Genomic DNA, 26,856 nt, shown 5'->3' with positions numbered 1-26,856 from the left:
TATCTTACATCTGTGAAATGATAATTTGGTGATTTTATATTTCGAATATTGTTAGATAAAGAATTCCATACATCTGGACCCTTATGTGTCTGATTGATTTCTGGGCTAATATAGTGTGAGTATAGACCAAATGTAAATTCGATTACTGTGAACCATGTTATTAGCTTGGAAAATTGAAGATAATGAAGTAGATGACAATTTAATATTGAAACGAAACATAAACAAATTTTGGGGGAAGTTGATATTATCAAAATTTAAGCATTTCCGTTTGACAAATATTGGTGTAGCATGGTCACGATAACCAGCTCGGTTACATATGCGTACAGCTTTCTTTCGCAGTGGAAGAATATTATAAGACACACACTTGGATGTTGCCCACAAAATATTACAATAAGAGATATGTGGTAAAATTAGACTATTATAAATTATAGCATTAGTGATATTTTATCAGAAGCAAATCATTTTATTCTATACAGTACGCCAATATTTCCGGAAATTGGTTTAACAATGTGTTTTAAATGGTCACTCCAGTCAAGTGTTTCATTGATATAGACACCGAGGAACTTTGTACATGTCTTTCTCTCTATAGAAATATCATCTAGTTTAATATTTAGAGAAATATTTTAATTAGATGTTCTACTTGTAAAGATTGAGAGAGAGCACATTACTTCTTAACCACTATAAAGTCAACCTTGGCAGTTCCGAATTTAGTGTCCGTTCAAGAGGGTTCATTTCTCGATGAGACTAGACAAAACTCGTATCATCTGAAAATAAAGTATACTTTAAAGATACTACAGTGTATGTCCCTTTTAAGCCAACATCAAATTATGAATTATGAATATGTCATGTATGTCCTATCTGTGAAATTTAAACGTTAGCAGTGTCATTATATTCAAATTATGCAAGGAAACCCGTTTACTTGCTAGACTTCACTTTCAGACACTATTGAGTGACTGACTGTTTTTTGTTTCTTCTTTGGTAATAACATACATAAAATGAGCTGTAAAGCGTACATGAGCATATGTTTACATCAATGACCCACTCCTTGTAACGGCCAAAATTAAACTGATTGAATCTCTGATTATATGTGTGGTATACCGTATATATATATATATATATATATATATATTCCAATCTACACATTGGGAAATTGATAAGGGTATACTTCATTACCAGTATTCTTAATAATATAAAAGTATCACTGCTTACCTTGTTTCAATAGAAGAAAGGTATGAATTCCGCTTTGTTGGGAGTACAAATCCTTTTGATGCACACAGTCAAACACACTAGGTCCTATTCCGTTGATTCAATAATCGTGTTTTTTTCAAAGCAAGGTCTATCAATAGGAGAATTTCCGAATAGGCATAATTCTCTACATTCACTACAGAGGGCGTGATCGTCGATAATTCCTCTGTAGGGTCATGCATTATGGATCAAGGCATGCCCACATAGAAGATCTTTTTATGTTGGGGGTCGGGGCAAAATGCAATGAATTATTGAAAATTGTATTGCATTTTCTTTCTTTTTTCCTTTTTTGTAGGGACGTTGACGTACCCTAGCGCCCGCTGCGTACAGTCATGATTCATTGGCTAAGCAATGGCCTCGTTACTGTGAGCCCCCAGGATCAAAACCGTGTCGATGTGCTATATTAGTGCCCTTTTATGAGGCATTTATCGCCATTACTGTCAGTTATGACTTAAGGACGTAGGTCCCCTAGTTGATTAGCATTGTAGCACACATATGCTTTAGCAGTCTAGCAAAACAAACACTCTCCAATTGTCATTCAATAAAATCTAAGAATGTATACTATTATTTAGATCTATTAGGAATAAATCATTGTCAAAATCATCCAATAAATTGTGGTAAAAATAATTATTCCACCATTATGACCACCAGTGTACATACATAATTATAAATAGAAAACGAAGTAAATGAGACAACCGTATATGAGAAAAGAATAAATTGAATTCTCGCTCATAATGCTTCATCAGTAATTGATCAATATATTCAATTTATTCAATCAACATCATCATAGAAATACAGTGCGCCAAATGCAAAGCCGCAGTGTTAAAAAGCAACGAGCTAAATGTTAAGCGCGACGGCCATGCATTATGGCTCAAGGCATGGGCACACAGAGGATTCTTTTATGTTGGGAACCGGAGTAAAATGCAATAAATCATTGGAAATTTATTGCATTTTCTTTGTGTTTTTTTTAATTTATGGAAACTGCCCCCTACCCTAGCCCCCGCTGCGTACAGTCATGGTTCAGTGACAAAGCAATGGCCTCGTAACTGTGAGGCCCCAGGATCAAAACCGTGCCGATGTGCTATATTAGTGCCCTTTTGTGGGGCATTAATCCTCATTACTGTCATTTATGACTTAAGGACGTAGGTCCCCTAGTTGATAAGCATAATAGCATACACATGCTTTAGCAGTCACGCAAAATACATATTGTCAATTTATTATTCAATAAATTCTGAGAATGTATACTATTATCTAGATCTATTATTTTAAAATTATTTTTAAAATAATTCCATAAATTGGGGGAAAACAACAATATTTCAGATTTATGAGCGACAGTTTAGAAAAATAAAAATGGCAAGTTTAATAAATACCTAATTGCGTACTGAAAAGACCAAACTGGCAACGGGACGCATTTTTATCCTTGCAAATGCATAAAATGGTATGTTTGGCATTAAAGATTGCTCCCCCCCCCCAACAATTTTTTAAGTGAATAAAAAAAAATGAATTAAAAAAAAAATATATATTAAAAAAAATAAAAAATACGAGCGGCCCGAAAATGACGAGCGGGCGGTCGAGGACAACCAAATGATTTTTTTTTTGGCCCAAGGACTGAGATTGCTTTTTTAGTTTATACGCCAATAACGTTTTTTATTTGTAGAAAGTAGCTTTTTAGTAGGACTTATGAAGCTACAAATTATATAGCCTTAGCCATATCCAAGGACCCAGGCCTGAAGCTCTTCTAATTTTTAATAGCCAATGAAGAGTTTCAAGATTTTCGTTTTTCAATGAATTATCATACTTTGGGATACTAGTTAATATTAATATTAATAAATCTACCTTTATTCATCCACAATCTTGATTTCCTAAAACTTTCCTAACACCGGAAACACAATGAACCTAGTTATTACTTGGTGAGGGGTGGGGAGGGAGGCACTTTAAAATTGTGTTTTGTTTGGGGAGATAGGGGGCTTGAACACTCTCGGACCTTGAAGGTCTTTATGTCATGTAGCGTACAAATAGGTAATGCAATCCCAATATGATTTACTGTTTGAGTTCTATAATATTTCAGATATTAAAAACCGATAGTTTTTATATTTCGTACGCTTAAGTATTTATTTATACAACTAAACAATATGTCTTTCTCTATATTCACATTATGAGGTATAATTCATGGAAAACCGAAAATCTTGAAACTCTTCATTGGCTGAATTTGAAGAGCTTCTGGATGCCTCGATATCATAGGCGCCGGAAGTCGGGGGGAGGGGGGGGCAGGGGGGGGGGCAGTTGCCCCCCTCCCCAGTCAAAAAAGTGGGGGACAAAACGCATTTTTGCCCCCCCCCCCCCAAAAAAAAAAAAAAAAAAAAAAAAAAAAAAACGCCCCCCCCCCCTCCAAAAAAAAAAAAACAGTAAAGGAGTATTGGTTTGTATTTTTAATCCAAAAGAACATAACAATAATAAAAACCTGAATTAAACCACATATACAATACCATTCAAAGAAAAAGGAAAGTTCACAGGAATTAAATTTCATAAACATTGCGCATGCCACCTATACGGTATTTATCAATGGAGGTCTCTAAAATAGCGATACGCGCATATAGTGGACATATTGTGCGAGAATGGGAAAGCGTGTCCGTTTTTTTGTTATAGGGGTGAGAAGACATGAGGCCCTGAACGCTGGCGTACTGATGGGGGAGGGGGGATGTATTTCTTATTCGAAACAAGTGATATACAAATGTTGATGTTGTGACATGATTTTCCGGCATTTTTTCTCCATTTTGTTTGTAAGTCATAATTTTTTATGCGTTCGTTGGAAAATAAGAAAGTCCCAAATTACAGTCAGAAATACGCTTATTTAGAAGCCTTTATGTCATGGTCTGCAAAGTGGCTGGGCTCGAGCCCCACCCCCCCCCCCTCCTTTTTGAAAAAGTATGTTAAAGAGAAAAAGAAAGAAAGACGGAGAAAAAATAAGTGACGTGCCAATGTCACAAATTAGGTATTAAAAATGCTCATCTGACCGTAATTAAATGCTCAATACCCCAAAGCTTACGTGGGCTCCGCCCCCGGACCTCACCAAGGGTCCTAAAGCGGGCCCCTGGATGCTCATCTGACCATAATTAAATACCTAAATCCCCCCGAGCTTCCTGGGGCTCTGCCCCTGGACCCCACCAAGGGCTCTAAGGCGGTCCCCTGGATTCTCATCTGACTGTAATTAAATGCCTAAAACCCCTGAGCTTTCGGGGGCTCTGCCCCCTGGACCCCACCAAGGGCCCTAAGGCGGCCCCCTGGATGCTCATCTGACCTTAATTAAATACCTAAAACCCCTGAGCTTCCGGGGGCTCTGCCCCCTGGACCCCACCAAGGGCCCTAAAGCGGGCCCCTGGATGCTCGTCTGACCGTCATTCAATACCTAAAACCCCTGAGCATCCGGGGGCTCTGCCCCCTGGACCACATCAAGGGCCCTAAGACGGCCCCTGGATGCTCATCTGACAGTAGTTAAATACCTAAAACCCCTGAGCTTCCGGGGGCTCAGCCCCTTGACCCCCTACCGAGGCTCATGCCCTGGACCCCACGCCAGTTTACGCTCTACCTGATCGATAATACTCCACTTTGAAAAACGTTCCGCGGGTCCTGCATGTAACGTGTAAGACTGGTGGTGATGCAGATTTTTCGTCTGCCCCCCCCCCTTCCGAATTTTGTTTCTCATTACGTCACTGCCCCTGGGATGTGAACCCCCTGGAATGTTTGCCCCCCAAATCCCAAACTGCTTCCGACGCGCCTGCTTGATATGGCTACGGCTATATAATTTGTAGATCCACAAGTTCTACTAAAAGCCACTTTCTATACAAGATTTTGCTCTACCTTGCTCACTATCATTTATCCGTAAAGACGAGATTTGCCCATTTCTTCCCCTTTTCCCTTTTCCCAGGTAGCAAGCCCATATGAAGCCCATATTGGGATGATCTGGGTCACTTGTGCCATCTGGGCTAAATGGAACCCATATATTTATACCATATGGGGCCAATATTTAGTAACCCATATGGGATCTATCTGGGCCAGCCCTTATGAGTCCCAGGTGGAAATGAGTTGGGCGTACACATATGGGTAGAATTACTCCAAATTCAGTCCATTCTTTGGTTTTATTCTTCTATCACGCGCATCTATCCACACACAGCGCGGTCTCTCCATTATACGGAAGCTTAAAAGTGCCACCGAGATGACGAGATAATTCCTCGTCTTCTCGACTTTTTTGGTCCGAGGAGGCGAGAAGGCGTCATCCGGCATCTCGTCTTCTCGGGCTTTTTTGGTCCAAGAAGATGAAAAGGCGAGATTCCAAATCTCGTCTTCTCGACTTCTCGGGTACGAGAAGGTGAGAAAGCGAGATTCCGAATCTCGTCTTCTCGACTTCTCAGGTACAAGAAGGTGATAAAGCGAGATTCCAAATCTCGTCTTCTCGACTTCTCAGGTACGAGAAGGTGAGGAAGCGAGATTCTAAATCTCGTCTTCTCGACTTCTCACCTTCTTGAACCTGAGAAGTCGAGAAGACGAGATTTGGAATCTCGCTTTCTCACCTTCTCGTACCCGAGAAGTCGAGAAGACGAGATTTGGAATCTCGCCTTTTCATCTTCTTGGACCAAAAAAGCCCGAGAAGACGAGATGCCGGATGACGCCTTCTCGCCTCCTCGGACCAAAAAAGTCGAGAAGACGAGGAATTATCTCGTCATCTCGGTGGCACTTTTAAGACCGCGCTGTGTGTGGATAGATGCGCGTGATAGAAGAATAAAACCAAAGAACGGACTGAATCTGGACTAATTCTACCCATATAATAATAATAAAAATCCGGTTTTTTATATAGCGCTCAATACACCGATCCAACGATGTACCTATATGTGTACGCCCAACTCATTTCCACCTGGGACTCATAAGGGCTGGCCCAGATAGATCCCATATGGGTTACTAAATATTGGCCCCATATGGTATAAATATATGGGTTCCATTTAGCCCAGATGGCACAAGTGACTCAGATCATCCCCACATGGGCCCCATATGGGCTTGCTACCTGGGAAAAGGGAAAAAGGGAAGAAATGGGCAGAAGAAAAAAAGGAAGGGGGAAGAGAAAAGGAAGAAAGACCAGAGAAAGAGGGACATATATATTCCAGCATTTCCTTCAGGGAACTGATGTGAATTGGCGGTGGAAATAGAGGTTGCCTTTAAAGTAACCTACAATGAAATTTTGCTCATGTTTATTTCTTACAATGTCACAATTATTTTACAGGATGCCCCTCCCTATAAAGCTTAGGCATGGGTGATGGTGGTATGAGATTAATGCATGATCAGGAATTAGTTGAGTGGATGGAAAAGAAGTGAGAAATAAGCTGAAAGAAACATGGAAATTTGCCATGGAATAATGGAAGGCAATGTGAGACAGGCCCAACATGTTCTAAAACAAGTAATAATATTCAAATATTTTGGCACCTATCAACCCCCCCCCCCCAACCACGGATACAAATCGACACACATGATCGTTAACCCCTTTTCTGATGTCTCTCATATGTTATCATATTTTAGCAGAGACTTCATTGTACAATTAAACTATGAGTCAAGTTTTAATCAGAAGACGGGTAATTCGTGGTAAAAAATTCCGATTTAAGGTGAAGACCACAAAATGTGCCATTATAGTTTCTACTTGTCAGTGTTATATCAAGGGACTCGATGGGAATTTATTTCAAAGTCCGAATTTCTCATTGACATTGTGTTATTAGGTGATCGGCTGCGTAGTGTAGCAAATCAGCTCGGACATAGGCGTGTTATATGAGTGGAGGGTGGGATTTAAAAAAAAAGATTAAATCCCCCATCGATTGTTTCATGATGAAGATCTTGTGAACAAGGTTTAGAAGGTTAATGGAAGGAATATATCAGCATTACTTCGACTGTATCATCACAAATGACAACCTCCAGTGTTCTAGACGACAAAATTACTTTCCAAATCTCTTACACCCACCAATGTAGTGATGACACAATGTACATAATGCCTATGTGCCTCGCATGCCATATAATGATGAAAATGTGATGAAATACAGCATGATAATGTCCAAATATTAGTATTTTCAATGCCTGAAATCCACTATGAAAAATGCGTTATAAAACTTTTTTTTTTTAAACTGCTCCAAAAGTGTCCTCTTTAACATAGGAAAAATGCTCCCTGTTACTTTGACAATATTTCCCTTTTCATCTCTAATAAGTGCCCCTTTTATGTTGACACGAGCCCCTTTCCATTTCTAATACATGTAAGTGCCCATTTCCTTCTGATAAGTGCCCCTAATCTTTTTTTAATATTTGCCGCCTTTCCATCCTTATAATGCCCCTTTTCACCTTTGATAAATTTCCCTATTAAAATCTGATAGGTACCCATTCTCCTCCGACAGGAGCCTCTTTTCCTTTGAAATGAGTTTCCCTTTTTCATTTTCATAAGTGCCCCCTTCGCCTCTGACAATTTATCTTATTCAAATTTGAGAGGTTCCCGTATTTTGACAAGTGTCCCTTTTCGTTTGTAATACATGACCCTACCTCTTCCGATAAGTGCTAATTTTTCTTCTCTGAAGACAGCCCCTTTTCAATTCTCATAAGCGCCCCTTTTCATCTCCGGTAATCGATTGCCATTTTTCAGGTGCGAGAATTGCCCAATTTTCACATATGATAATTGCCCTTTTTACCCTGATACGTGCTTCTTTTCTTTTCTAACAAGTTTCTTTTCCCTTCTGGTTAGTGCCTCCCTACTTTAATTTCCGCCGAAGCTCACTCGTTATGCTCGCTCGAAATTGTAGTTGATATAAATATATTAAATGTCTAAAAATGGTATATTTTCACGTTGAGATTTCCCTTTCTAGGACCTCTTTTTTATCATAAAGTCCCCCACTCCCACTTCCGCAGATCCTCCACCGCCCCTGATGTAGAGTGTATTAAATAACAAAATTTCATGTGATTATCTTTTTTTCTCTATTTTTGAAATGATGTTCGTTTACGTTGGTGGATTAGGTGCTATAATGATAGTAATAAAGTATTTATATAGCGCATTTTCCACAAACATGTTCAAATGTGCCTTACAATTATATTGTTAAAAGAAGAGGTGATTTTTTAAATGACGAAGGATAGGTTTCATGTGACAGAACTTGGGTGAATCCGTGTCAAGTCTGGCGGCAGCATTTTTAATTCGCTGTGGCTTATCAGTGTGGGTAGAAGTGAGTAATCCAAGCGGCTTGGGATGCATGCATGCATGGATAAGGGTGAGTAATGACCTCTGGTCTAGATAATTGCGAATTCGATGGATATTGTATAAATGGAGGAATGTTGTATTGCATGTCATCAGGTCATGTCGATCCATGGTCATGTTCGAATCAAACATGCAACCCAAGTTCTTGACATGAGATTCTGGAAAGATATCAGCATTCATTCTCTCCATGTTCTCTCTTATGTCCCTTGTCCCAGCCTTTGTACATTACTGTAGACCATATAAAACACCGTTGTAGAAGAAACCAAGTGTGAATAAACTACATGTTAAAGGAGCGGAATGTTCACTCTGTATCTAAAAGGGAAGCATATGCAAATTTTACGCAATTATAAAAAAAAACATGCTTCCCAAGAACCAATATTATTCGAATGTACAAAGTTCATATTTATATTGATATGAAATATACATACAGGGCATTTAACATTAATCTATATAGGCCTTTATCTGATTTCAATATCTGTACATGGGCACCGAACCTCTCCAATACAATAGCAAGGACTTTCGAGAAATCAACTCAAGGGAAATTTCAATACCTGTTGTTTCTCATAGAAATCATGCTCATACATTTCGATGGTTCTAGGACACCGCCCCCTGGAAAACCACCCCTGGATAACCACCCTCTAGGACAAATACCCCTAGGATAACTACCCCTAGGGCAACCACCCTCTAGGACGACTACCCCCTATGACAAATACCCCCGTTCAACTACCCCCAGACAACTACCCCCTAGGACAAGGTAGTTGTCTGGGGTATTTGTCCGGGGGTAGTTGTCCGGGGGTAGTTGTCCTACCCCCTAGGGTAACCACCCTCTAGGACGACTACTCCCTAGGACAACTACCCCTCGGAAAACTACCCCAGACAACTACCCCCTAGGACAAGATAGTTGTCTAGGGGTAGTTGTCAGGGGGTAATTGTTCTAGAGGGTGGTTATCCTAGGGGTGGTTATCCGGGGGTCGTTGTCTAGGTTTTTGTTTTATAGCATTCTTCATTGCATTCATTCAGTACTTAATAAAGAAATCATACATCTTCATTCATTTACATAATGTAAAGAAAATTGAACATCCCTCAGAAATACATAATATAGTTTAATACACAGTACATAATGTCTTCAAATTATTATACTGAATGAATATTATCGATCAAAGCCTTACGCACATACAGACAGACACACCACACACGCTCACATACTCAGACACACATACAATATTACCCCTCCTCTCCCTTCCCGAACATAGTTAAATCTACACAGTCTTTGGAAATCCAGTCTCTTTCTTTTCCTTATGATCAAATTAATATTTGTTTTAAATAGGTGACGCACAAGGCTATTGAAATGGCCTTAGGTTGATTTTTAAGAAAGTCTTAACAATTTAGTTGTTTATTGTAAAACGTCGTACGCTCGCGAACAAGTTGGTCATATTTCTTAATAGCATTTAATTGACACATAGCTACGTTCCCCAGACGACACAAATAAATAGTCTTTAGTAATTGTTGTGACATTCTTTCACAATTGCAATGGAAATAGATCTTGGAATACATCGTGTTCTAAACAATCAAATAGACTTACACTACTTTAATTTTTTGAGTTCATAAATCCATTTATTTCCCATAACAATAATACTTCATAAATTTATAAAATCAATAAAATTACTAAAGGTAAAAACTACTAGAATGAAGAAGACCATCACAAAAATCACTCGAATTCTAATATTTGATGATTTTTTTTTGTTTTAGAGTACTGTTGTGCTTAATTTCACATGAGGTCAGTCGTATACCAGTATTATTCCATCAAACTTAATACTGAAATATATTCCCTGAATATTATTATCACGTAACATGGGTGGGGGATTATGTCCTATCAGGGGTACATACATATATATATATATATATATCGTAATATTGCATACATTCTTCCCTGATCTCCTTGAAATTATTATCACGTATATATGACAAACCAAAGTCGTGATCTTCCCTGCAAAATGTTATAACATTTGAAAGAATGATTAATAAACTCTGTACAAATATTTATTTGTTTTGATTTTTAGAAAGTAAACTTACATGATGACAGTTTACTGTCTCTTGATTGAAATTTAAAAACTAGTGGAGTGTTAAAAACAAGTAGTGAAATACCTTTGTTTAAAGCTACATTCGTCTCTGTTATGTAATGTCTTAAATAAACGAGATACGATAGAATGATTAATTTATAATGACGAGTGGGCTTATTATCTATACAGAAGGTCAGTTTATTGGAAATATTATTTGACACTATACCATCAAGTATAGATATTGAATGTATAGTGTATTAGTAAGCTTTAAAATTCATAATGATGACGAAACTTGATTAATCTGCTGCAAAAGAATAATAAAGAAAATTTCTATGGCACAACAAATTTCGAATTACATGATAAGATACGTGTGGTACAGACTGAATATACAATAATATAAGTTGCAACTATAAAGTATCACCTATGAACAAAAATGAATACAAAGTCCTGGAAATTAACGTAGTAGTACAAGAAGTAGCGGTGGTAGTAGTAGTAGTAGTAGTAGTAGTAGTAGTAGTAGTAGTAGCAGCAGCAGCAGTAGTAGTAGTAGTACTAGATGTAGGAGCGATAGCAGCAACAGAGGAAAATAATAGAATGTTGTAGAACTGGTATGTCCACTGATTTATTTCAATATTCAGCATAGAATCTCGGTTAATTCGTTAATTTGGTTTAAGATGAACACACTGACGCCACACTACATAAGACGATGCCTAGACAGGTGATATGCTCTTCATTGCTTCCAGTCCAGGTGAAGGTCTTCAGTGTCAGCTGTGAAAAGAGACCAAGAAGACCTCGTATTACTTTATTATTTCATAACTTGTAATTGTTATGACGTACTGATAGGTGCACTTTTATAGACCTTAATGTACTATAAATATGAATTTCTAATCCATGAAACGAACAAAAAAAATCCGATAAATAAAGATGTACGATAGGCCTATATTTTAACATGAAACCAGGTCAGATTCTACGATGGTTCTTTATGGACTGCAACCAAAATCAAAATTATAATTTGATGAGGATCGAGTCTTTATTTTTGTGAACGATTTTCTTTTGTTCCGAATCATCCTATTTTACTTCTGCTCACCCTGCTAACAATATCAAACAAGGATAATTTGTTTTTGGTACTACAGACATGACTTCCAGCTTAAAGGTGTACCAAACATTGATGCATGTTCAAAACATATCTAATTTTATATTTAAAAATATGCCGAAATCACATTTTTTAAAGATATTTCGAGATATAAATATATATATATATATATATACTTTTCATAATGTTTCTTCACAATGGAACGGAGTCCACCGACCTCTGCTCCGTCCAGGGCATCTTCAATTTGTTTCCTGGTGACACCCTTCATCCTTAGATCCCATTGAGCTAGAAGGTCTCTCAGAGCCACGTTGTAATCCTCCTTACATCTTGTCAGCATGCTCTTAGCTTCATTGTAGCCAATACCCATTTTATTGCAAAACGTTGAATACTTTCCAGCTGGAAAATTCCTTGAGAGTTCATCGAAGAGAGCATCCTTGTCTACCGTATCCATGATTATTCTTGAGATTCGTTGAGATTTTATACAGAAAACGAAACCCTGTGAGAAAACAAGAACAATGGACAGAAAACAATAAGAAACATACACATTAAAAGGGATAGTTGAGTTTTGTTTCAGAGGGCGCTACACAAAATATTATTTTGCGAGATAATGAAAAACTGAGTGTCGAATTTGAAAGAACATACGATTTCACCTTTGTTCGATCAAAATCGTTTGAGAGACAGCTGAAATATCCATAGATATAACGATTTCTAATATTTGTGTCGCCCCACAAATATTCGATAATTTGAACCAGCCGTTGTAAAAAAAATTGAAATAGTGCCTAATATACGTTTTGCCGATGTTGGCTTTTTGTTGGCTTTTTCGTGTTGGTTATAGTACGCACAACCAACCGGACCGTGTATTTTCTTTATTAATTAGTTAATTAACGGTCACCATATTTTTTTGAAAGTGGAGCTGAATTGGTATGATAGTTTTGGTTAAATTTCACACATTTTTAAGTCTAAAATCACCTTCATAGCAATTTTAGGTCCTAAAAGAGCACTAGAAATGTCGTTAATAAGAATACGAGCAATAAAAAGGCATGAGCGGTCTGAATCAAGAACTCAACTATCCCTTTAAACTATGAAGTGCCACAGGTTCTAACTCAGTAATTTTGTTTTTGATTTCTTGAGTAAATCGTGCTATATTTTTATTCTATAATGTATATCAGGCCCTCTCAATGCGCTTTATAATATAATTATAAGAAAGATACATTTTTAGTGCTCTTTAAAAAAAATGTCTACACCTGTAATGGAGCGTTGCGATATTATCGGGAATAATGAGCAGACAGTGAAGAATCACTTGAACTTTGAACGTCTTTATACAAAACAGTTCCAGTGTTTGATTACCACCCCCTCATAATATCATATTTATATTCAGACACCTCATGTTCGGGTAGCGAAGTAATTTATTCATAATATATTGTGTTTAGTATTATGATAAAGTTACAGTTACATTTCACTGTTCTTTTATTTATTCTCTCTTAGAGATGTCAGGCATGCCAGGCCACCATTAATGCCCTCTCCCTTATTAGCTACCACCAAAAATATGTAGCACTTTAAGACAACCGGCAGATGAATCAAATGACCTCAATGGGCGGGATAAGTATTATCCTGATTACTACCCAACTCAGACAACTACAGCTACTCCACTCACAGGACATTTACATTATTAGTGCGTGCATAATTCATATACGTGAACTTGTACAGAATATCAGTGTTTATCTCAGCCCTGATATCAACAATCTGTCATTATGTGTGGTATAACTATTCCAATCGACACATTGAGAAATAGAAATAGATGAGGGTATAATTTATTTCCGTTATTCTCAAAGACATAAATGTATCACCGCTTTACCTTATTTAGATAGAAGAAATGAACTGGATTCCGCTCTGTTGAGATTACAACCCCTTCTGATGCACACAATCTAACACACTAGTTGCTATTCCGTTGACGCTATCTTACAAAGACCATTATATTAAATAATCATGATTGTGGGAGGTTAAGGTCAATTAAAAAAAGGGGAATGCCCGACCCCGAATAGGCATAATTCACCACAGAGGGCGCTCACATTAAATTTGATTGATTGATTGATTGATATATTTTATTTCAAATTCAGTAAAAAAAAAAACACTAAAAAAACAGGTTATAAACATTTACAATGTACATATAAAATTTACTTAAATATGTGAAACAGAGTAATAACATTTAAATACAAATAGTTGTAAAATGAAATAGGGCGTATCAGTAAAAGCCTATGTGGCTTGACAAGTTGATACACCCATTACAAAGAATAAAAAAACATTTATATAAATTTCAGGTAGCTGACGGTTACATACTAAATTACATTTAACTTAAACATACTGAGACAGTAAATAGCGCTTGTACTTATTTTTAAAAGAATTTCCAAATTGAGTATTACGTATTAAGGGGGATAATGTATTCCATATAATGGGACCAACGAACCGAATAGACTTAAAAAGAGAGTGAGATGTGACCTTTGATTGATGGTATAACTGGTTGTGTCTAGTATTATAATTATGGACATGGACATTTAAAGAAAACATATTCATCAAGTATTCCGGTAATGTATCTAAAAAGTAACGATGCATAAGTATACCCATTTTTAATCTATTAATATCAAAAACGTTCAACGTTTTAAATTTGTAAAAAATTGGTTGTGATGGGGCCAGATAATCTGCATTTGAGCAATGAGTACTTGATGCGTAATGCCTTTTTTTGAAGACGGTGTAATTTAATTAATTTTGAAGGATAAGGATTAGCCCAGACAATAATACAATACATAACATGGGGTAAAATAAAGGCATTATACATCAAAAATAAAATTCGTAAAGGAATAAAGTGTCTCATATAGCATCGACGAGTGCCATTGATTAGGAGAGTTTGGCCAACCCGGTTTGAGTTGGACACAACATGGCGACTACTGCTTTGTTGGGCAAGCACAAAACAAAAGAAAATCTGGTATCGACAAGATCTCTGTATAATACATATGTTATTGCTTGAATTATGTTTGAATGTGTCATGCCTCGCATGGCATAGAATGACAATGTGATTAAATACAGTAAGACCATGTCCAAACTATTACTTTTACATTTTAAATGTAGTTTCAAAAAGGTAATGCTTGAAATCCACTCCAAATAACCACTAAATCAGCAAAAGTCGGGCATTAAAAAAAATGAAATGTTTCAATAACCCCAAAAGTTCCCCTTGTTTACCGTAGAAAAATGCCCATTTTACTTTGACAAGAGCCCCTTTTCCTTGGTAAGAAGTGCCCCTTCCCCTTCTTTTAAGTACCACTTTTCACCTCTGATATGTGTCCTTTTTAGTTTGACACGAACAGGCCCATTTTACTTGTGATGAGTGCCCCGATCTTTTTTTAATAAGTGCCCTTCCTCCCTTCTCATAAATGCCCCTATTCATCTCTGACAAATTCCCCTATCAAAATATGATAGGTGCCCATTTTCTTTCGACAAATGTCTCTTTTCCTATACAATGAGTGTCTCTTCTTCATTCTCATAAGTGCCCTTTTTCAGGTACGAGAAGTGCTACTTTTCACCTCTGATAAGTGCCCCCCTCAACTTTGTTAATTGTTCTTATTCAAATCTGAAAGATGCCCGTATTTTGACAAGTGCCCCTTTTTCTTTGTAATAACTAAACTCTTCCCCTTATGATAAGTGCTAACTTTTAATCTCTGATGATAATAATGATAATAATCATTTTTTAAATTAGCCTCTTCCCTTTTTTCATAAACACCCCGTTCCACCTCTGATAAGTGGCCTTTTTTTCTTCTGGAAAGTGCCAAATTTATTTAATATAAAAGCCCATCATTCCCATTTTCAAAAATGCCCCTTTACATCTCCGATAAATCCCCTATTACAATCTGACAGGTGCCATTTACTTTCGACAAATTACACTTTTCCATTCTCAAAAGTACCCTTTTTCATCTCTTGCGAGTGCCCCTTTTCAGGTGCGAGAATCGCCCCATTTTTACCTCTGATAACTACCCTTTTTACTTTGACACCTTCTTCTTTTCTTTTCTAAGAAGTATCTTTTCCCTTCCGGTAAGCGCCCCATTTTCCTTGCATTTGAAGTGGATTACATAAACGAGATACGATAGAACGATAGAATTAGTTTACAGTGGTCTTGTTATCTATACAGAAGGTCAGTTATTAGAAAATTATTATTATTATTTTACACTTAACCATCAAGTATAGATAATGATGGTATTGTGTATAAGTAAGTTTTAACAATTATAATGATTAAGAAACTAGATTAATAATCTTCAAAATGGAGGCATGAATATGGTTGACATGTGTTCACATTTATGTCGTTAAGATTAAAATGGTTGTTTAGTTTCCCAGAGATCTGAAGAACTCCATGAAAACAATTGGAGAGATTAATATCATTATGAATTGTAAGTGTTTACCAAAATCTTTGACTTCTTATAGAGGTAAAATACCTGATTTTATTGTGATTTATTTTATACGTGGTTTACAGTTTAGCAAGTATATTATGTAAAAAATGTACGACCAACTTATGGAAGTGTTATGAATGAAATGAATTGGTTACACCTTTTCAGGTGCGAGAATTGCCCCATTTTTACCTCTGATAACTACCCTTTTTTACTTGGACACCTTCTTCTTTTCTTTTCTAAGAAATGTCTTTTTCCCTTCCGGTAAGCGCCCCTGGAAAAGGCACAGGAGCTCCTAGAACAAGTAGAGTCTGCAGCAAGCCAAGTTGGTCTACAAATAAACAGTACTAAGACAGAATTCATGTTGTACAACCTTCGTGAAGGCGAGATTTGTACTGCTGACAGGACAAAGTTGAAGCAGGTCCAAAACTTTCAGTACCTTGGCTCGTGGGTTGATCAGTCAAAACAAGATCTGAATATCCGAAAGGCAAAAGCCTGGACTGCTTTAAACAAGCTGACAGCCATCTGGAAATCAAACCTCGGTAGAAAACTGAAAGTCCGCTTCTTTAGGGCTACAGTGGAAACTGTACTGCTCTATGGATCAGAAGCCTGGACTTTGACAATTAGCCTGGAAAAACAACTGGATGGTTGATATACAAGACTCTTGAGAGCAGCACTAAATGTTAACTGGAGGGACCATATGACCAATATAGAATTGTATAGGGACATTACACCGATCTCAGCCAGACTGAGAGACCGCCGCCTCCGTTTCAGTGGGCACTGCTGGAGGAGCAAGAGTGAAATCATTTCACAAATGCTCTTCTGGGAGCCCTCAAGGGGCAAACGCACCAGAGGGCGCCCAGCAATGACTTACATTGACCAGTTAGAAAACGACACCTGTCTACCAAGGCAGGAGCTCCCAAAGATCATGGAGAATAGAACTGAATGGATAAAGCTTGTCAAATCAGTGCGAGTACGCTCGACTTAGTATAGTACATTGTGATATCAAATTTAAGGGAAATTGTATCGTTATATAAAAGATGGATAAAGTCAGGTATATCATTTTTAGGGGATATAGTAATAGGAAATATATGTTTCACAGTCGATGAATTACAAGATAAACTTATTTATTATGATGGTAGATGGTTGAGTTAATATGCCCAAATACGAATCGCTATATAAAACAAAGATGGAGGCAAATCATAAAATATGGTAAAAAAGTTTTTATAATTTTAATGGTTACAAACGTAAATTAATTATATTTTCTAATTTGAACTTGAACAGTTTTGAGTAATCAATACATTGTGTTACTGTAAAACAAATCTACACGGAACTTATACATAGGGCGGTAGATTTATAGAATAAAACTTTGCAGGCAAATTTCTATATTAAGAAGGGTCCTTTGTGGTTTTTTAAATTGAAATATGTTCGTGATAATTACTTGATTCAATTCAACTTCAAATGTATGTATAATATTTTGCCAACACCTGTTAATTTTTCCAAATGGAAACTCAAAGAAAACGATTTTTGTTATTACTGTAACTAAAACTTGTACCATAACGCCTGTAGTTTTTTAATGCGAAAGATTTATCTATTTTGGAATATTATTGAAATATTATTATGTAACTCCTGTAAAATGTTTAGATTTTCACTCATTTCTGTTGTATATGGTTTTCATGACGCAAATGAAAATGTTACACATATGAATTTACTACTCGATTATGCTTTATTTGCAACTTATAAAGCGTGTGTTGTGAATAAATTTAATAAAAATGTAGCAGCGAAAATAAAAGGGAAATATTTCTTGTTTATGTTAAAATACAGACTAGAAGTTTGAAAAATTAAACTAAGAAAACAGATGTGAATACTACTACGTGGATGAAGATAATTAATGATTTACAGAAAATGCATTTATAATAAATATATAATTTGATAATATTGAAACAGGTGATGATTTGCTTGTTGTTAATAATTATGTAAGATGTCATCCATGATTTTGTATCTGAATAAAGATTTGTTTAAATTAAGAAAAAATCTACTGCCAAGGAATATTAAAGGCACGACTATAGCATAATAAATTTAAAATTACATGATAAGCTATGTGTGGTACAGAATAAAGTGTATATACAACCGAATTATTAACTATGAAAATTATGGATACCAAGCCCTGTAAATTCACGTTGTAATAGTAGTAGAATAGTAGCAGCAACAAAGGAAATAATGTTGTAGTACTAGTATGTCCACTGATTTATTTCAATATCCAGCGTAGAATCTTCGTTAATTCTTGCGACGGTTTAAGAAGAACAGACCGACACCAACACATGCAAAAATACCTAGATAGATAATCTGTTCTTTACTAATTCCAGTCCAGATGAAGGTCGTCGTTGATCTATTTCCATCTTTCGTCTCCGTAATTCGTTCCATTTTAATATTTGATGTGGGGTCAAGGTCATCTCCTATATGAAAAAAAATTACAATGGAAAAAAAGAAATAAAATAATGTTAGGGAATATTTAGAAGATATTTAGGAGAACTAGAGGTGGATTATTTCATTCTCTTTAAGCTATGTCGCCTCCATCTCCCCCGACCCCTCTCTCTCTCTCTCTCTCTCTTTCCTTCCTCCTTCATCATCTCTCGCTATCCCTCTCTCCCCTAGCCCATCTGTTTCCTCTCTTTTCTTTCATCCCCTTCTCTCTCTCTCTCTCTCTCTCTTTCTTTCTCTCCCTTGTATTTAGTCTTTAATAATTTTTGTGACGATTTAAAGAGCCATTATCAGAAATTAAATGCATCAATTAGGCCTTTCATTGTTATTCTTTAGAAATATGTTACATCGTTATTGCTCTCATCGACTGTTCTCCCGATGTTTATATATTTCTCTCTACAAATATATAATTCTCACGCTCTAAGCATTTTATACTTTTACACGATTACAATCGATTTGAATCAAATTATATCCCGTGATTAAACCGACATTCAGATCAGACCAAATGTTTTGGACGCCTTGACAAAAATACGGTTACATAACATGAGTTCTAAATACGTAACACCTAGACGGTAGTTTGATAATATCATGAAATATGACAAATTGTGATATAAGCAATACAAGTAGTCACCTCTTTGTTTCACTGCGGGCACTTGCTGTGTCTCCCTCTTTGAGTTGTCTCCTCCTCCTCTATTATAGGCAATGGTATCATCTTCATCGTCTCCCACTGCGGCAGCAGACGTACTATTGGATACTGTATCGTGTGTTTGGATCACAACAATAATTATAAGATTGGTGAGAAAATTCCAAAATAAAAATAATAAAGAACCGGGGAAAAACGGGGAAAAATGAAGCATGTTGTGATAAGAGAACACTGTACTACTGATTTTCATAGGAACAACCATTTAACACTTTAAATACAGTACAAATGCTATTCATAGCAATAGAAATCTTGCGATTCCTAATGCAATTAGTTTTTAATCATTTATCATTAGACAGTGATCTATTTTCTTGATATTTCTGAATGATTTATGCTCTTGGTGAATTATAAAGACAAATTTCTAAATAAACAACCTAATGACTTTAACGACCACAAGAGCACTTTACCTCTTTTTCTCACTGTAGGTGCTTGTTCAGCTTGGTTCCTGACCTGTTCGCCTCTTTGAACAATGTCACCAGTATCCTCTTTCGAAGCGGCAGACGTATTCCGAGAAACTGCAAGGAATTAACATATTAATTTGATTTTTTTTTTGAAATTTTAATGTTGTTGTTGATGTTTCTTTTCTCGCTTCTTCTTCTTTATTTCTATTTTCACTTTTCCCATTCTTCATTTTCCATGGTGCCTTCTTCTTTTGATTCATTTCATCCAGTCTTCTTCATCTTCTTCTCCTCCTCTTTTTTTATTATCTTTCTTGTTCTTATGCCTCTTCTCATCTTCTCCTTTGTATGTATCTCTACCTTCTTTTAGTAATTTTCAACCCTACACAGACAGAATAAGTTACCATGGAAGAATCAAGACTGGCATGAAGAAAGAGAAAAGTAAGAAGAAAGAGAAAAGTGAGAATAGACAGAAGCATACAAATTAGATAAAGGAAGAGGAATAAAGTTACTTTATAACAGTCTAGTGTTGCCACGATTAGATTACTGCTCTCTTGTATGGTCGAACAGATTTCATTCTCATACAACTAAGCTGCAAAAAAAAATCAAAAGAGAGCCGCAATAATAATATTGAACAAATTATGACACACCGTCGGCTGATTTGTTCACAAGTCTTAAATGGATGACACTATAGACAAACGGTTTGAGTTGAGTCGCGTTATGATGATATATAAATGTGTTCATAACTTAGCACCTTCTTACCTTCAGGTAGGCTTAATCAATCCTAATGATGTACATGAGCATCATAAAAGGCAAATAGACAGTGGATGTTTACGTGTGCCTAGTTTTCACACTGATTGTTGTAAGTGTAGCCCGATTGTTTCTTCCATATTTGAAATAAGCTCGATAATTCGATGAGAACGGCTTCCTCTGTCAATATTCATTTAAGATAAAACAAAGTTGTAATTTGTAAATGGCTCAGCCGAACATACACTCCGTGTATGTTCTGTAATATTAACATGACCTATTCCCATAATTGCGACTTAATCAATATTTTATTTTGCAAACGAGTATTATATCTTAACCGTTCTGTATAAATGTTATGCTTTTTGATGTAACTATGTTCATGTTTATTCAGGGCTCCATGGAAGACCACTACTTATTGGTGAATGGGTTACCCTGTCAAAAGATTTGAAATAAATAAATAAATAAAAATACTGAAGCAGAAGCGATGACACAAATGGAAACAAAAGTGATTAGAAAGATACTGTTGACTATGTATGTTACCTCCTTGATCCGTATGTACCGAGTCCGATCTGTCTGATTGGTTAATAACCCGATTTCCAGCATTGTGAACAGAGCCATCTCCGGATACCACTCCCGTGGCGGCTACCCGGGCGGCTACCACTTCAGTGGAAGCTGTGAAAAGTGACCAAGTAGACTACGTATTACTTTATGAGTTTATAATTTTTAATTATTATGATGTCTTTATATGCGAACTTTACAGACCTTCAGGTTTTATGTACTATAAAATATGCGTTTCTAATCCAACAACCGAACAGGAAAAATATACACGTACACATTTCCGATAGGTAAAGGTAAAAGTGTACGATATAATTTGACATGTTGCCAGGTCAGATTCTACGATAGCTCTTTATGGACTGCAACCAAAGTCAAACTAACAATTCTAAGAGGATCGAGTCTTTAATTTGTGAATGAAGTTTGTTCCGGATCACCCTATATTACGTCTGCTCACCCTGCTAACAATATCAAACTACTTGGAGAATTGGGCTGTTTATACTGCAGATATATTTTAAAGCTTAAAGGTGTATCAATTACCATGCATGTCCAACAAAAAATATCTAGCTTTATATTTATGTTGGAATCACAATTTTGTGATTATTTCGAGTTTGCATCATGACAAGATGACACTGGTAAAATGTTTGGGTTATTCCAAAAAGCCATATATAAAAAAAAAGAATAAATCCTATTATGAACGAGTGAATTTTACCCTTTGCATAATGTTTCCTCACAATGGAACAGAGTCCACCGACGTCTGCTCCGACCAGGGCATCTTCTAGTTGTTCCCTGGTCGCATTCTTCATCCTTTGATCCCATTGAGCTAGAAGGTCTCTCAGAGCCACGTTGTAATCCTCCTTACATCTCGTCAGCATGCTCTTAGCTTCATTGTAGCCCACGCCAATTTTGTTGCAAAAGGCTGAATAGTTTGCAGCTGGAAAGTTTTTTGAGAGTTCGTCGAACAGAGCATCCTTGTCTACCGTAACCATGATTATTCCTAAGATGTGTTACGATTTACTATATAGAAAACAAAAACAAGTGAAAGCAAACAAGAACAATGAGCGAAACCCAATAAAGAACATACTCATTTGAAACTATAAAGTGCCACAAGGTCTGACCCAGTAATTTTGTTATTGATTTCTCGAGTAAATCGTGCTGTTATTGTTATTCTACAGCGCACATCAGGCCCTCTTCAATGCGCTTTACAAAATAAAATTTAGATAATGAAAACCCCTTTGAAAGATAAGGTTTTAGTGCTCTCTGAAAAACTTCGACATCTATCATGGAGCGTTGCCATACTGGAAGCAATATTTACCAGACAATGAAGAATCACTGTATCAAATATGAAGGTCTTTATAAAGTACAGAGTTCAACAGACCCACCGTTTGTTTACGTGTTAAATCACAGGAAATCTGTGCTTCGAGGGAATAATAATGGATCATAAAATTCCATGCGTGTAGCGACTTGGTTACCTTTTTAAATAGGTGACTCAGTGAGCCAATCTACATGGAACAAAGGCTTTGGTCTTTAATACAGTCATAATGACTGCCTACATACAATACTGCTGCAAGCAAACTACCTCCTGAAAATGAAAATTACCTTAGGGACAACCTCCCTTTGGAAAACTTGGATAATTACCCTCGTCGAATTAATCTACCCCTGTACATTAACCCCCATTTGCCTATGAGGGGGGGGGGGGGGGTGGGGGGGGGGGGGGGGTTAGGGGGCTACAGCCGTTTAGAATTATGGAATCACCAAAACTCGGGCAACCACCACCTTATCATTTCATATTGAGGCACCTCATATTCGGGTGGCGAGGTGATCTACTGATATGAGTATATTTAGTATATTTCTATGACAAAGGTCCATTGAACTGTACTTTTTATCTGTTAGACATGTCAGGCATGCCATGCTTCATGGTGATATTGTGAACGTATATACCTTCTCCCCGATTAACTATCACCAGCCAAATACGTGTTCCCTGTTTGACCATGGACCTACTCTAAGACAACCGGCACATGAATCAAATCACGTACCTCAATAGGAAGGATATAATCCAGATTACTATCCAACTCAGACAACTACAGCTACCCCGCATATACTTATACGATATTTAGAACCCAGACAACATCCAGTTGATATCAGTGCATGCACAATTCATAAACGTGAACTTGTACAGAACTGTGTTTAACTTTATGACAGCCTTGATCAACACTCTGCCATTATGTGTGGTATATATATTCCAATCTACACAGTCATTGGATAATTCGTCGCTGTTTTCACGAAGTGACGGTAGTGAAAAAAAATTGCATTCACTTTGCGTTACGATTTTCCTCACTACCGTCACTTGGTGAAAATAGGGACGAATTGATACATCCCGTATTCTCAATAATACAAGTGTATCACTGCTTACCTTGTTTAGATTGAAGAAACGTTTGAATTCTGCTCTGTCTAAAGTACAACCCCGTGTAATGCACACAATGAAACACACCAGTTGCTATTCGGTCGACGCCATCTTTCAAAGGTCATTATATTAATATAATAATGGGGAACCCCCGAATATATGCCCTGTAGCAGTTGGGTCTCAGTCTGTGGTTTCAGTCGCGTATCTACAAAAAAAGAGCCGCTTATCGAGTAATTATGCTTGAAATCTTACTATATAATTTAATACCTTTATACTATAATGTACTTTAATTATGACCACAAGGAGGTTATGTACAATGGTGCATAAACTATCACAAATTGTAATATTGTATTCTTTTATAGTAAAGGTGTTCGTATATACAAGACTAATCCCGTCGTGGCGGAAATATTCCATTTGTTGGGGTAATAATTTCCAAAGCTCTTTGGAAGCACATAGAGACGTTATAATGTAGTATGCGCTATACATGAACCGAATATTATTATTATTATTATGAAATTGAGGTCAATTGTACGTAATGTACACCAGCAGGCAGACATTTTATCTTCTTTGATTAACTTTTTCTTTTGAAGTCATTGTTTAATTTAATTTACGAGAGGCTAATGTAATAATTACGGTACGTTTTGTAATTATTCATTCATCTACTTCTCTATGACATTCTTGTGCCGAAACTATAATATTGATTTTATTATTGTTATGTCTCTAGAGTCTTTTTTCTTTCTTTTTTCTTCCATTGTTCAAACATCTTCTGGACATTTCCAACGCAGCTTCTTTATAAATTGTTTGTATAATATAATATAACTTGAAGTACTGTTCTTTAATGTATTCGTTCTCCTAGTTTCCTTATTCGCCTGAAGCCCATTAACCTATGTACATGTATCTATTTACTTCCTTTACCATGTTTTCTTAACTTCTATATACCAGTCAACCCATATTATTTTAGACATACTTGTCAATGTACTACTATACATGTTCTCATATTGTATTCTTTCTCAGTTTTATACTTCAGGGTTTCAGTTTAAGTTGACATTTTATGCAGTAGGTTTTGAGCCAGAATTAATTCCTCATGTTTATGTTCAGTATCGTGTCATGACCTAGTGGCATCATACATATTAATTTTATTTTCTCCTTGTGCTTTGTTTTTGTTAGATGGTTTGTTCATGAAATGTTATATTTACCTTCATGCTATACTTTACAGGTCTTCTGGGTGCACCAGTTGGTCAGGAAGAGGGACCATTACTTTTACAGTGATTTAGTTTGCTTTCCTCTTCCCCGGCAGCCAACTGATGCACTCAGAGGACCTCCAGGAAGATTGTGCATTTATAATTGACATTCTTTTAATGTTTGTTTACTCATATTTACATTGTTATATTTTTGTAAATTGCCGAATAAATAATAATAATAATAATAATAATGGAACGGGTAGCCTAACATGTAGACTAAAACAGAGAGCAATGAGTGAAATTCGTATACGACCACCTGGTGATTAAAAGCTGGTCATGATGTAGCAGAAGTGTACTTTATAAACGATTTTGTTTCGTACTTGCTATCAGTTGTTTAAAGCTTATCTGCCATAACAGAAGGGATTAGACCGCACTGCAATGCCACTGGACAGGTGGTTATCACATCAACTCAGCTCTCAGTTAACATAAGAAAAAGAGGATCATGGGGGACCAATGGTCACCGATTAGGCATTGTTTGTTATATAGAGGGCGCAAGTAGTTACAAGTAGTGCAGTGGGCCTTTAAAGCATTGGGTATATTTTAACCACAGACCGCCTTGAACGTTCAACTGTTCTGTATGATCACTGCAGAGGGCGTGATCGTGGATAATCAGCTCTCATCAAAATAAATATATAGCATCGACAAGATCTCTGTATAATACACATATTATTGTTTGAAGGCGAATGGACGGAATGTATCAGCATTACTCCAAGTGTATTATCAATAATGACAACCTCCAAGGTTCTAGATGACACAAGTTACCATGCACGTCGCTTAAAAACCAATGAATTTAGTTTCCAAATCTATACATGTACTTACTCATTTGTGATGACACACTATACTAAACAGTAAACACCTACATGCATATGCCTCACATGCCACGTATGATGACAAATGCAATACAGTAAGACCATGTTCAAAATATTTCTGTTCATTCTAAATGTAGTTTCAAATAAGCAATGTCTGAAATCCACTATCAAAATCAGTACAAGTCTGGCGTTATAAAACTGACGAAACGGATTGCACTTTAAGTTAAGAACTTCAAATAGCATATTTGTCAATATTTAGCTTCTTAATAACAGTAATCAACGAAACCCTAGAAATGTCAGGCATTTCAGATGTAAGTTCCATTTCTTTTGAACCCGTTATGCTTTATTAAAATGTATATCATATCCTTATAATTCCAGTTCAGTTCAGTTCGTTTATTAATTTTATTGTCATAAAAAACAACAGAAAAAGCAAATAAACATACAAGTTTGTATACATACATAGGCATAGAGTGTTCAGTTTATACACAAATTTCCAATGAAAAAGGAGAACAAGGGAAAAACCCATGGTGGCCTTGTTTAAAAAATGTTCCCCTGAATAATCATCATAATTCATATTATTGAGTATATATTAGTTAAAGATATCACAAAAGACAGCGATAAACACAATATAAAGAAAAACAATTACAAAACATGTGTGAAATAATGTCAAATTGGAGGGAGTAAAAAGGTTAGGAAGGTAAATTCAACGGTACTCAGAATACAAGGTCAGTTTCATTTGTTTTTTAAACATTGAACTGTTTTTATATAAGCGTATGACTTATATGTTTGGCTAAGCATTTCTTACAGATTTCTTAGAGAATGAACTTTTCACTTTTCATAAATGAAACATATTGCAAAGCCAACTATCATGATAATTAATTTGGTTATTGACCGAGAATATGGATGATATTTTATTGGGAAGTATATTTTGAAAAAAATGAAAACCTATTAGTGCAATATTTTTTTTATCTTGATAAATTTAGTGCAGTATGGTATTTGAACAAATCGCAAACATTTAGGGTTTTTAAACTAATACATTAAGAAGCAGAATGAGCATAATAATCACCAATCTGTAAAAACTTGAGGATATTGAGTATGATATAAATGCCTTATAAACCAATCTCCACAAGCCGCTATTCGTATAACCTAGGCTAAAATCTAGTGTATTAAGCATTAGATACCAGCAAAACTATTTTAAAAAATGACAAATTAACAAACAGGTCATGTTTCATCCCTCACGCGTTTTTAAAGGGTGTCTCAAAAGAGACATGGTCGTGAGGGCAGGCCCTGTGATCTGCTAAAGTACATACACTGTGTGCTGGTGAGTATGGTCCCAATGTTATACACAGGTGATTCATATTGCCATACGTTGTCATGATGGACCCTGGCTGAAGGAATGTGGGCTCTCAGAAATGACAGTAATCTGAAA

General features: G+C 36.3%; 1 protein-coding gene across 1 annotated transcript; it reads right to left on the bottom strand.

Annotated features, from left to right (window-relative positions):
• Positions 1–17,373: 17,373 nt before the first annotated feature.
• Positions 17,374–23,478, bottom strand: LOC100893710. The gene is made up of 6 exons (XM_030973857.1): positions 23,387–23,478; positions 21,686–21,970; positions 20,893–21,093; positions 19,684–19,791; positions 19,208–19,330; positions 17,374–18,551 (listed from the first exon to the last, which is right to left on the bottom strand). Exons 2-6 carry the CDS (start codon positions 21,960–21,962, stop codon positions 18,373–18,375), a joined length of 888 nt encoding a protein of 295 aa, XP_030829717.1. The 5' UTR covers positions 21,963–21,970; positions 23,387–23,478; the 3' UTR covers positions 17,374–18,372.
• Between the last annotated feature and the right edge of the window lie 3,378 nt (positions 23,479–26,856).

Source organism: Strongylocentrotus purpuratus, unplaced genomic scaffold (assembly GCF_000002235.5).
Source record: "Strongylocentrotus purpuratus isolate Spur 01 unplaced genomic scaffold, Spur_5.0 spur5_contig_765, whole genome shotgun sequence".
NCBI lineage: Eukaryota > Metazoa > Echinodermata > Echinoidea > Camarodonta > Strongylocentrotidae > Strongylocentrotus > Strongylocentrotus purpuratus.
This window is presented reverse-complemented; position numbering and strand designations above follow the sequence as displayed.

Coding starts and splice junctions, on each gene's coding strand:
- LOC100893710 (XM_030973857.1), bottom strand. CDS start 21,962: ATGGTTACGGTAGACAAGGATGCTCTGTTCGACGAACTCTCAAAAAAC. Junction 21,094..21,685: donor GAGGAAACATTATGCAAAGG/GTAAAATTCACT, acceptor CACTTTTCACAG/CTTCCACTGAAGTGGTAGCC. Junction 19,331..19,683: donor ACCTACAGTGAGAAAAAGAG/GTAAAGTGCTCT, acceptor CACACGATACAG/TATCCAATAGTACGTCTGCT.